The following is a 13,358-nucleotide window of genomic DNA, read 5'->3' on the forward strand; positions in this document are numbered from 1 at the left end:
AATTATGCAATCTTGACTCCAACTATTGTTTGAGGTAATTTATGATCTTCCATTGGCATAATGGGGCTGTGGCATAAACTGCAGCACACCCTAGAGTAGACAAATTGGTCTGGTATTGTTTAGAAACATATTTAATCTATCTTGCTATAAATGAATTGGAGCTTTTTGCTGAAACATCAAAAGACAGTATTTTGATATTCAGCCCTAAATAACTTACCATTAAAATTGCAGCAGTTGTGCCTTTTCCTGTTTTCTAAATACTGAAGTGATAATAAACATAAAACTGTTGCAGTATAAAGCTGAATTTTTTTCCCTTATCCCTTTACGTAAACTTTTTTTAGTCATGATGGGTTTAGAGGTTAATGATACAGTTCTCCTTGTTCTTGATGCATTTGACCAACTTCAGAACAGCCATTCCAGTGGCTTGCCTAATTTCACAGTACATGTGCTTATAGAAAACTGTACTTCCCAAAATGAAAAGGTTTTTAAGAGCTTTTCTTAAATGGATGCTTAATTCTCCTGGAACAAACTGGGTGATTAGAGTGAAATCTTCAGATCAGTCCTAAAAACTTACTGCAAACTTTTAAGTGTGGAGAAATAGTTATGTGGCTTTAGACCACTGTTTATATTTTTAAAGACTAGCGATAGTACAAGTTGGGTATTGTGCCTACAGAGTTAGATGTTTGAGCTGGCCTCCCCCTGCTTCATCCTCCACTGTGAATGCTGTAAGATTTTTGCGTTTAAACTTTCTTCTTCCACAGCATTTACTTACCTAGAATAAACAACTTGATTTATGCAAATTGGGTTGAATAGATTTTCAGACTTGCTGTTGCCAAAAGCAGTTTCCTCCCAAGGTAATTGGCTGTATGAATTGATCATGGAAAACTGCAGAAGCTCAGTAACTACTTTCTGGAAAGGAGTTCCCAGGAGTTTGCCTGCCTTACTGATAGAAGAGGAGGCAACCATACCTCAGCCTAACTTATCCTGGAACTAGATAAAATAAAGCTTCCTTGATGAGTGCATGGTTTATGTAGACCATAGGCTACAACTCCTCTGGGAACAGTTTTTCCAAGATGTCCTTTACTCTTGTCTCTGACTTAACTGTCCCATAAATCTGGCTGGCAGCTTTGGTTTGGTGACAGTTCATGCTTAGCAGAGAGCAGGGGGTAGCCTGTTTAAAACTCAAGCTTTTGTTTTGAATATATAATTGATAATAAGAGCAAACAAGACAGGAACTCACTTGTGGTAGAAGTTCTGGCTCTGCTTTGCAGCCTGTTCTCTCTTCTCCAGTCACCCATTTTTCATCTACTTGGAGATGACATCACTTGTCTTAGTCTGCAGGAATGTCTCCAGTTGAATATCAGTAGATGGAAGAAATGCTGGAGCAGCAAATAGTGCTTTATATATCTATTTATTTTTGTTTATTTTTCTTTCCTTTGTTATGAGGCAACAGTTAAAATAACTGTCTTGACATTGTCTTAATACTGCCTTCTCTTTTGTCATTCTTAGTTCTTTAGCCATATGTACCTCTAAATGTTTGCCAGTTTCTTTTCAAGCTGTATCTGATCACAGAAGCTATGCTTAAAAGAAACACTACTCACCTTGAAAAGCTGTTGCTGATAATCACTCAGAAGAGCAAATGCAAGACTTGAATGAATTTGTATGGGGCACCCTATTTGATAGATTGTGTGAGAATAAAATCATGAGAGAAAAGGCAGGCAGGAAAGGGTAAACGTTGAAGTTGTGTAACTAGGCATTGAAGGCTAATGCTACTTAAGGATCTTGATGATCCTATGGGTCTTTTCCTACCTAAACGATTCTATGATAAGTGACTGTCATCTTAATCCTAATTAACTCAGATTTCAGTGTTTTCTTTCCACAATTGAAAAGATAGCCTCAATTGGTGAGAGCCAATTTTTAAATGGTCAAGGTTTCAGTGCTTTACAATGAAAGAGAGGCTTTCGTTTTTGCCAGGATAGTGGAAATAAAGGAGGAGCCACCTGGCCTGAGAATAGTTATGTTGGGAATTTAAATGAAATGCCAAATTGAACGTGTTTTCTAGGCTACAGACAGCAAATGTGCAGAATTGCTACTCCCAAGTTGATGCAAATCCTCATCACCTCATCTTGGTCTTCTCGGTCTTCCCCCTCCAACTATTTTCAATAATAAGTTGATGAAATGTCTTCAGTATGGTTTCTGACAGTTTGTTTGTACTCTGCAGGTCCTGGGAAGCAGTATATGTAATTTGAAGAAAATTTGAAGGAACAAATGGCTTTAGCTGGCTGCCCAGACTCCTTTTTACATCTTCCTTATCGGATAGTAAGTTGTGAAACTGCATGTTCCTGTCAGCTTGTAGCATCATATTGCTGTGTGTCGCTGATTGACTGTGCATTCAAAATTTTCATCAAACTGCTAATAGCTGTCTGGCAATTCTCTGGGTTTTGCTAACATTTGGGAATAGAGCCTCTGTTACCATCCAGTATTCAGGATCTGCTGCTGAAAAAAATTGGGTCACTAATATATACTGATTAAGATTTTATATTTGTCTTCAAAAAAGCCATTTCATATTTGGAAGAAGTCAATTATTTAAAAAAAAAAATTGCAAGCTACAAAATCAGTGAAATGCCTTGCACTGAAATGTATCAATGCTTACTGAATGCTATGTTTGTAGGAACAAAGGCAGAGATTTTTACACTTGGTTAGATCCTATGCTTTTTGAGTCATTGTGCTGTATCTAAGCAGCCAATATGGCATATTACAAAGAGTATGTTTTAATAAACCCTCAGCTAACTTCAAAGGTACTATGCAAAAATGCATGTAACCGTTCCTTTTTTTTAATGGGCAGTTTTAGTTGTCATAATTTTTTATAGAACAGCAAATTCTTTAGTTTGGATATGACCTTTTCTTTTTGCACTTTTTATCTCTTGTTTTCATAATGTGATTACCACCCTGAGGGTTCAGTTATGATTTTGGACCCTGCAGATACACAAATAATTATACAGTGTCATATGACATTAAAACCTTTTCTCTTTGTCGCAAGAGAAACATTACTAGTAGTGATTCCTACAGTCATGCTACTCATTTGGAAGAAAAACAAAACCCAAACAGAAACAGCAATAAAATTCCCCAAAAAAGTATAGTATTTATGCATGCTTTGTAATGTGTCAACTTACAATTTTTTTTCCCAACAGGAACCTTAAATGAGTTAAAAGTCTAATGTTAGTATATGCTTAGTTGTCAGCTGAATGTACCTTAATGCTTTTCCTGATAACAGGAAAAACATAACAGTTCCTTTATAACTGCTTTTGCAGCTATAAAAATAGAATGGACTTTGAGAAATTGGGTGTTCTGAAAATCTGTTACTATACTTGGATCTATGATTTTAAAAGAATATGTGAATAGATATGCCTGGACTTCATAATTTTGATGCACTGTGAAATTATGCTTCCAATTCATTTAGAGCATCATCTGAGTCATAATGCAAAGCTGAGGGAGAGGAGAGCTATGTAAGAGAAACTTGACATTATATGCAGTCATTTTTGAGCTGCAAGTTCTTTAACTGAATGTCAGTCATACTTGTGAAAATAGTGTCTTTACTGGTTCATAGGAAGTAAGAATGTGAATTTTCATTGTTACTTATTTTCTCTGAAAAACCCTGTAGATAATCTGCTTTAGTCTGGGGCAATCAGCAGACTAAATGTGTCAGAGTAACATGGGTGACTTAAGATGGTGGGAAAGTGACTCATTTAATTGTGGTCATAGCTGACTGTGTATTAACTACCCTAAGTGCTTATAACCAGTTTGAAGACTAGCTTTGGAAGCCCATTCACAACTACTGTGCCTTCTGTCAGAACTGAAGTTTGCATTAAAAAAACCCTGAACATCTGTTTTTCCACCCCTACTAAATCTGACTTAAGAGCTTTCATCAAGTTGTCTTTCAAATTTGGCTGCAGTGCCAGCATTTTGTTGGTAAAGGGCTGAAAGAAGGTTAAACTAAATATGCTCTAGATTAGAGTGTAAAGTATTCTATTTTTTCGGTACATTTTCTGACTTAATATGAATGAAAGTCTATGAAGGACACTGGTCCAGAGATCCCAAGGTTGGGACCTTAATGCTGTAACTTCAGTATTAGAATAAATTGACATATCAGAGTTTGGGATTACATTCAAACCAAGAAAAATGAGAACCTGGATAAGTGAGTGTGCACTACAGAATAACCTTTGGGATGTCTTGTTGTCAATCTACCTCTGCTCTTCATTTTTTTTCTGGTTTTGGGGAGATGAGCAAAGCATAGAGCTCTGAAATTCTTACTGGGCTCTTTGTTTACAACCTTTGCTGCTTTCAGAAGCTTTCAGGTCTTGTTTAAGAGCCTTTTTTTCTTTTAACTTTCTCAGGAGTTAGCACATAAACCAGTCATACTGAGTGCATTCTCCTAAAAACAATCTCTAGCTTTGTACTATCTTTCAGTGGCTTTCAGGAGCCCTTTCCAAATTCTTGAACTCTTCAATAAAAATCCGGCAGTGAGAATTGGCAGTGTTTGTCTTCTGTTCCTGGAAATTCAGAACATAGTCCCAGAATTTCTCAGAAAAAATGGGATGATTTACTGTGTTTCCGTTCTTTTGCAATCTGTAGTCACAACAGTATTTATGTACAGTGACTTGAACTCTTGGGGAATATTTAGTTCTTTAACCCTTTGCATTAATTGTACAAGTCTCAGTGACATAAATAACAAAAGGATGAGGTTTTTTCTCAATTTATGAGGATAAAATTCTGAGCTGCTCTTCATCTTCTACTTTCTGCCTTCTGTTTATTTTCTCATAACTGAGATGCAGGTATGACTTTGGTAATAATTAAGAGTTTGTTTTCATTGAGCTGAATTCTTATTAGAGAAAGGCCTTGTAACTCAGCATAAAATGAACTACAGGTACTTGGTCACAAAATAGGGAGAAAATGGAAATTGCTTTCTCATATGTGTACAGAGCTGTGGATTTTGGGATTGCCAATAATCCTCTTGATCAGATAAGAGAGCAGAATATTGCACATCATACTTGAGAAGCTTTGTGCACTTTACGAGTAGGGAATTAAATACCTAGGAGAACTAATCAGAGGCTAGCTACTGTAATGAAAGCCTCTTTTAATGATGTCAGATTTGTGGATGTGAAGGTGATGTGCTGCCAGTACTACAGCTGCAATAGTGACATTCCTTTGCCTTCACCTGGAGGAACGGCTAGGCACAGCTAGGTTTTCCAGGTCTTAGTATGGCAGTTTGGACCCTTGTTTTCAATATAATGATACAGTAAGTTAGGTGACACCTTTGGAGGTTGTCTGATCCAAGTCCATGGCATATTGAGGTTATACTTGTTTTCCTAGAGTGCTTCATCTTGGTGAGTGTGGTTTTTTGGGAAACTTGGTTTTTTCGTTTTCAGAGGTGGTTTGCTTTGATTGGGCAGTTAAAGAAGAGAGGGTTTCTGTTTTAGTGAAATGGGGAAACAACCCTTTTTGATTTGATTAAATCTCTAATTTAATTAGATAATTACACTGATGGCTGCCATAATCTTCATCCTTGTGACGTCAAGGTGCCTTCTGTGTGACTCAGTCTTATCTCTGCCACTGTGGAATTGAACTGTCTGTTATTTAGTGTAATATAAGTATACATGCTGCTGTCCATGTTTGCGTTCATAAAATGTCTTGTCCTAAGGAAATCTCTATGAAAAAAAAATTTGATTGCAGAATTTATCTCCAAGTAGACTTGGGAAGGGCTGTCAAGACCTATGTTTTGGCCCTCATTGTTTGCCTTACACTATTTGAAAATCTTCGTTTTGTTGGGTATTGACAAATTTTTTATTGAGTCTATGGAGATCTTTTTTACCAATTGTAGTAAGAAAGACATCAGGCCAAAGTGGCTCTGGTCACTCTCCTCCTCAGCTGGGCAGGGGAGATAAAATATAATGAAAGGCTCATGGGATGACATAAGGGCAGGGAGAGATAACTTGCCAGTTACCATCATGGGCAGAACAGACTTGACTGGGGGAAATTAATTGAATTTATTACCAATCAAGTCAGAGTAGGGTAATGAGAAATAAAACCAAGTCTTAAAAACACCTTTACCCCACTGCTTCCTTCTTACCAGGCTCAACTTCACTCCCAATTTTCTCTCCTTCCTCTCCTCCAGCAACGCAGGGGGATGGGGAATGGGGACTGCAGTCCAATATACATTGTCTCTGCTGCTCTTTCCTCCCTAAGGGGAGGACTACTCCCACTCTTCCCTTGCTCCAGTATAGGGTCCCTCCCGTTGGAGACAGACCTCCGTGAACTCCGATGTGGGTCCTTCCCACTCCAGCATGGGTCCCTTCCATGGGGTGCAGTCCATCAGGAACCCACTGCTGTGACCTGTGGGGTCACAAGTCCTGCCAGAAAATCTGCTCCAGTGTGAGCTTCTCTCCCCATGGGTCCACAGGTCCTGCCAAGACCCTGTTCCAGCACAGGCTTCACATGGGGTCACAGCCTCCTTTTTGCATCCATAGGTTCCAGCATAGGGTCCCCTGCACCACAGGCTGCGGGGGATCTCAACTCCAGTTCCTGGAATGCCTCCTTCTACTCCTTTGTCACTGACCCTGGTTTCTGCAGGGCTGTTTCTCTCATATATTCCCACTCCTCACTCCGTTGTTTTGGTTTAGGAATGGTACTCCCTAATTTAGTTCTCCAAAGGAGACTCTTCAAACCACACTGCCCTCCCACCCCCAATGAAGGTGGCCAGAGAGGAGAATTGGAGGCACAAAAGGCAAAAATTACAGGTTGAGATAGTAACAATTTACTGGAAACAGCAGTGAGATAAGAAAATTAACAGTAACAGCAACAATTTTAACAATAAAAGTTTATGAAAGAGAGAATGATTCACATGCAAAATGCTCAAGGAGCCTGATGCCCCTTCTCCTGGGAAGAGTCCCTTTTCCCCACCCCCAGCAACTGACATGAGGTGATATAGAGTAACTTCCAGGTCCTAGCTGTGTCTCCTCCCTCCTACTGCAGAAAATTAACCCTGCCCTGGCTGGAACCCAGGCACAACTGAATGGATTTTTCCCTCTCTTAAATCCAGTATCAATCATCCAGTGAAGGACTCCCTGCCCCAAGGGAGGTACTGCCACTGTTGCTCATGGCCTTGGCCTTGGCCTTGGCCAGTGGTGGGTCTGTCTTACAGCTGGCTGTCATTGGCTCTGCCGGACATAGGGCAAGCTTCTGGCAGCTGCTTACAGAAGCCACCCCTGTAGCCCCCCCCACTGCCACAGCCTTGTCTTGCAAACCCAATACATGATTTTCAAGATTCAAAATAAACAGTACCTTAATTTAGTCCTATTAGGCTTAAACATACAAGTATTCTACTTACATAGAATTTGTCCCAGCGTTTGGGTTTTTGATGCTAAGAGGACAATATGGAAGGACTAGAGTGCGCAGGCAGTCTTTCAAAGTCCTTGGGCATAGCTGAGTGAAAAAACACCAGATGCATTATTGCATTGCATCATTCTTCTACATATTGCATAAAGAAAAGCTGAAATGTTGCTACTGCCAATGCAGAAAGTCATCAGCTTTGTGAAATATGGTGTCAGTCAACAGATCTTTTATTGACGATGCTCTTGTTTTAACAGTTTACATGTATGTGGTGTAGAGGGTTGATGGACTGGAGCAGACAGAAAGTACAAAGCAGCGAGAACATTAGTGAATGTTTTTACAAGACATGTTGCCTCCAATATGAAGTTATGAAATCTGTCTCCCTGAGTGCAGACTGCAAATGTTTTTTATAGATAGAGTTGATGCTGCTTGGTAGTTTTCGTTGAAGATTAACTAAAGCTAGATTTCTAGCCTCTATTTTTCTTGGAAAGAAATCTGTTTAAAAACTTATCCCAAAAGCAATTGTTTTCACTAACATTGAAATAAAATTGTGGTGCTTACCTCTTAAAGAAGCCATTGGAAGTGTACTTACCACCACTAAGGTGTATCATCAGACTATTTTATATGAAGCAAAATAATGTAAAAGAAATTTCTATCTTACACTAAGCTTATATCCAATTGATTATGGTTTCCCTTCTTACAAAAAATACACATCAATTATTTTTTTTGATGTACCAGTTTACCTTTCTACATTTCCAACTGAAAGTCTGTACTTACCAGTTTGCACTTCTGCTTTTGTATTCCAATTTACATGGGAGTTGGTTGGCAAAACATGAAGCCTTTTTATGAAGGTGAATGCAAGCACGAAATTTCAAGTGGCTGGGTCCACATTTTTCAATTATATGAGCTTTTTCAAGCCACAAAAAAAAAAAAAGGGACTCAAGGCATTCTAGTGGTCAATCATAGCATTTGCTACTTGTGTTACTACTAACAGTGGTTAGGAAACAACGTAGGTGTTTCAAATCAAGTGAGGAATTTAAGTAAAGAAGTTTATTTTGCATCTTTCTGTTAATGGTTTCATGCTTGAACACTAGACTGAACCTATCATTTAGTCTTGTAATGTCATGACATGCAAGCAGTCTCTTGATTTAGCTCTATTTTTCATACATCTTTAAATCTACAGTTTACTGCTTTTATACTTCAGAGAAAGTTGAGGGTGATCTTATGAATATATATATATATAAAAGTACCTGAAGGGAGGGTGCAAAGAGAATGGAGCCAGGCTCTTTTCCCTGGTGACCAGAGGCAATGAACACAATCTGAAACACAGGATATTCTCTCTGAACACTGGGCAACACTCTTCCACTGTGAGGGTGACTGAGAACTTACAGGTTGCCCAGAGAGGGGGTGGAATCTCAATCCAAAGCCATCCAGACATGGTCTCAGGCAACTGGCTGTAGGTGGCTTTACTTGAGCAGGGAGTTGAACCAAGTGAATTCGAGATCTCTTCCAACACCAATCACTCAGTGATCCTATAAAAATCAAAAGCAGTATGTCTCTTTAGGTTCTGACTTGTATGCAACTTCTAAGATGTCACTTCCAAATTATAAAAACATCCATGTTGATAAAAACAGACCATTTTCTGGTGTTTTCTCACAGAACTTCATGAGAACATTCTGAAGCAATGGTAACAATTAGCTTAGCAGGCTATAGCACCAAATGAAATCCTGTATATTTTTTTTAATGAATGTGATCTTTTCCAAATGAGTAAATATTTGACAAGCTCTTTACCAACTGGTTGTTTTGGAGAATTTCAAGTGTTTTCATGGTAGTAAGAGCTCTAACTTAAAAGAGAAGTTGATGTACCAGTCCTAAGACAGCTTCATACTTCAAATGTCTGTGTAAACATAACAGAATAGAAACCTGAAATACAAGGGAATGGAAGCATTTTTTTTTTAAATTGTCTTTGTTGTAATCAACTAGAATTATGTTAGAGATAGTTTGGGGGGGTGTGCTTTTAATGAACCTTCCTTCTACACATGTTCTGTGCTCTAGATATGAGTAAATAATAATCAGAGGAGATGATTTTGTTTTTCAAAGAGGAAGATAAGATTGCTGTGCATTTGGAGCTGTCACTTTTCAAGAAAGTACTGTGACTTGGAAAATTCTTGGTGCTGTTTTCCATGCCTGTTGGCTCAGAAAGGCCTTTTCTATCCTTGGAAGAGACCAATGATATAATATTGTCTTATATTTAAGTATTTCCAAGAACTGTATCTAGATACAGACCTTGCGTAAAGTTATGCTCAGTACATTTTCTTGCCTTACATAGTCTAAAGGGAATCTGTTTGATCAAAGGAAGGACAATATTTCATAAGCACTTATTTCATCCTTTTTTTTAAAGTTAAAAGGGGGGGGAGGGAACTCTTCCAAAGTACCACCCCACAGTCAAAATCCTGTGATTCTGCATGAAGCTGTTTGTATGATCAACTCTGAGTGGAGAATTTTTCGGCTTCTAAAAAGAAGCTGTGGGTACAGTTTCAAAACTTTATTGTTTATGTGATGTCTCATGGCAGGGATCATTTTGTTTGTTTCTACAGTTGCAGACTTTCCATTCCCAATGCTGCAGCAAGTCCTGAATTGAAGCTGATTCAAAGAAGAATGGATAGCCTGAACTCACTGTGGCCTTGGTGGTGGATGGGCCACTTACCTTGTAAGCTAGGGATGAATATATCAGGTCCACCTAGCACTAGCTATGATTGAAAATTATCTTTACCTGCTCCTTTTGCATCCTTTAAGAATTTTTCTTTCAGTTTCTAGTGTAAGGCAGTCTGAAACACTCTTTTTTAATAGTTCTCCCCAAGTTCCCATAGAACTCTGCTGCTTTCAGGTGTATCTTTCATTCATATTGTTCAGGTACGTTCCCTTCATGGAGATGTGGGATGGAGAGTACAACACAGAGCAAGGGCTTTGTTCTTGTGTGATTGACTTTGTTTTTTCAGGAGGGAATTTTACCGAATTGATCAGCTTTCAGGAATCCTTCATGAAGAAAGGGCCAGATTATTGGTATTAATGGTCTTTCATGCTAGATAGTATTGATATTTTAATCTGAGGCATTAAGATACAGTGTTTTTCTTTCTGGTTTTGAAAGAACAACAAGCAATCAAAAGTAGAACACAAATGTCCAGCAAAGCTCTCAGGCTTTACTGCTATTTTAAGATAGCTCTGGTCTGCGCACTGGTACAACCAGTGTGCATGCTTGAAATTCTAGCCTCTACAATGAAAAGACAAGCCCACGGAAACAGCCAGTGGTTTTGGAGCATGCTGGTCCCTTGCAAGCTGAATGTTAAACAATGACTTAAGACTCTACTACACACTGGCTGTAGCTCTTGATGTCTTACACACTGGCTCCATTTTTTGACATAACTTTGGCAAGTGGGGAACCTGGCAACCCTTCATGCTAGAGACCTTAGCTCTAATAAAGTGCTTTAGTTATTAGCACAAGTAAATAGTTGTCCATTTGTGCTTCATTAATGCATATTAGTCATACAGTAAATACTGTCAGCTGGCAAGTTCCCCAGAATACTGAATACTTCTGCACAGTTCAGGAGGGGGTTTCTGACAAAGTGGTGTTGGCACTTTTCTTGAAGAAGTTCTTGAAGCTATTAGTGTAGGAGAGTGACAGGCCATTATTTCAGCTCACGTGGGTTTTGTAAAATTGATGCTTCAGTGGAGGCAAAGAAGTATTTTGGATGAATTTTATGCTGTTGCAGTCGGTCCTTCTCGAGTTTGCAGTTAACTTTTCTACAGTCTTCAGCTATATCTGAGGCAGATTGCTTTGGGCTGTGCAAAGTACAAATGAGGTGTCTACTTTTCTAATGAAAATGGATGTTCTGAAAATCCCACAAGATTGTCCAAAATTGTAAAATTTTAACTATATATTTGAAGAACCTAGAATGTGCAGCTTGATGAAGAAACCAAAAGGCAGCGCAATGATCCATGATCTATGTGTTTTGAATTCTTGAGAAATAAGGCCTTTAATATAAATGGTATAAAATTGTGAGCTGAAATGTCAGGTGTGACTTGTTTTTTGGAACAGCCAGTGTAGATTTACCAATTGCTTTTTTTTGTCTTCTGTGTTCCTGGCAGTGACTTCCAGGAGGACTTGCTGCATAATCTTGACAGAAACCAGGCAAGGTTAACCAGCTTCTGGTTCTTCATATTGAAGAGGAATGTATTTTTTTTACCTCTGCAGTCATCAGGATCATCCTCTGATCAGTGACTTACTCTTTTGAAGATATGAGAGAGTAGCTTCTCAGTGATATTGGCTAGCTTCCTTAGCACCTTCTGACACATTCCGTCTGGTCCTAGGGACTTGGTTCAGTTAGCTTGTCTGATCCATAACTTTCCTTTGCTGTGAGTAATGGTTCAGTCCTCCGGATGCTGACACTGTGCTCAAAAAACTGGGAGACCTGAAGATGAATTTACCAGGAAAAACTGAGGCAAAGACATCATTGATCTTTTGTGTCCTTAGCTGCTGGGTCCCGTGCACAACTGAAGATGAACTAGACTAATATTAGCCATCCTTTTGTCCTTGCTTGCCTATATAAGCATTTCTTGTTTTTTTTCTTGTCTTCATTTGCTTGCTCCAACTCTTCTTCATGGGCACTTATCTCCATATTCTTTCTGCATAACCTCTTCCTGCTTTGACCTTCCTTGCATTACAGCATTTGAGCTGACACAGAAGTTGCCTGTCCATTCAACCTATCTTTCTGCCATTCTCTTGTGACTTTCTGCATGCCAAAATGGACCATGTTTGAGGAGGTTGTCCTTCAAGATCAGATTGTTGCCTTGGGCACCTTGGTCTTTCAGAGCAGTCTGCCATAGGAACCTTGCAAGCAGATCTTTAAACAAGCCAAAAATCTGCTTTCCCATTGTCCAGGACCGTTATTTTGCTAGTAGTCTTGCTCCCTTTGCTCGGTCATTTCCATCATCTCCGCTACCATCAACCTCTTCCTCTCCAACTGGTTCTTCTTTGTCCACAAGTTGTCTTTGCTTGTTGGTCAAGCAGCAGAATGCTTCCCTGGCTGGCTCACTGATCACTTGTGATGTGACGTTATCTTGAACCCACTCCAGAAATCTTTTTAGTGTCCAGTGCTGGCTGCAGCTGGAACTGCACTGTTTGCTTGTGGGTGGGTCAGAAATGTGGTTTAGCTGATTTTTCTCTCCCTATCCCATGTACCTGGCTGCAAAAATGGACTTGTTTGGCCTAGGCAACACAGATATTCTGAACTTTTCTTCTCAAAGATGATGGGTGCCTCTGTTAGATAGAAGTATTGATGTGGAAAATGAGGGACTTGCCAGTGTGACAGAACCAAAGGAGAGCCTAGGGGTGCTAGTAGTCCAGGTGTTTCCTAGCCCACCTCTGTCCTTTGTGGCTGCCCAGCCAAGCTGCTGGTACTCAGTCTTCTGTTGTGGCACTCTCCTACCTTCCCTGATGTCTACTCTCTCTTAAAAGGTTTGCATCCAAATGGACGACCCCCCATGCTGCCTTCTCTGAGGACTCACTGCCAACCATATCTCCCCAGGACTGTCCTTGGGGCAATGTGGGGAAGGTCCCCCTTGCTAAGTGGCTTATGAGCTTCCACTCTCAGATCTGACTGATGATTCTATCCTTTGGTCACAAGTGCCTCTGGCTCAGAGTCATTTGGTGGGATTGGGCATGAGGCACTAGGAGAGTTGTGACCATATGTTCCCCTTTCCACTGTGGGCCCATTGCAGAAGAGATATCACCCATGTGCCTGGAGAGCAAAGAGACAATGGGGGTCAGGAAGGAAGGGCTGACACAAGCCTTCAAATGCATGAACTGTTCTATTGATTGTAAAGAGTTCGTGGCTAACCTGGAAAGGCTAACACCTCCCTTTCCTAAAAGCCCGTGGGTTTTCTATCTCCTCCACCACTCTGGCAGAGACCTG

At 39.7% G+C, this 13,358-nt stretch overlaps 1 protein-coding gene across 1 annotated transcript in view; it reads left to right on the plus strand.

The window, feature by feature from the left end:
• Positions 1 to 13,358, plus strand: part of GRB10 (growth factor receptor bound protein 10) — a 144,552-nt gene that overhangs the window by 34,200 nt on the left and 96,994 nt on the right. The window contains exon 2 of the mRNA XM_027680571.1: positions 2,222 to 2,319. Coding sequence (XP_027536372.1) covers positions 2,269 to 2,319 — 51 coding nt within the window. The 5' untranslated portion in view covers positions 2,222 to 2,268. The remainder of the gene's footprint in view (positions 1 to 2,221; positions 2,320 to 13,358) is intronic.

The sequence above is a fragment of the Neopelma chrysocephalum genome, unplaced genomic scaffold (assembly GCF_003984885.1).
Source record: "Neopelma chrysocephalum unplaced genomic scaffold, ASM398488v2 Primary Assembly neopelma1_22b, whole genome shotgun sequence".
NCBI lineage: Eukaryota > Metazoa > Chordata > Aves > Passeriformes > Pipridae > Neopelma > Neopelma chrysocephalum.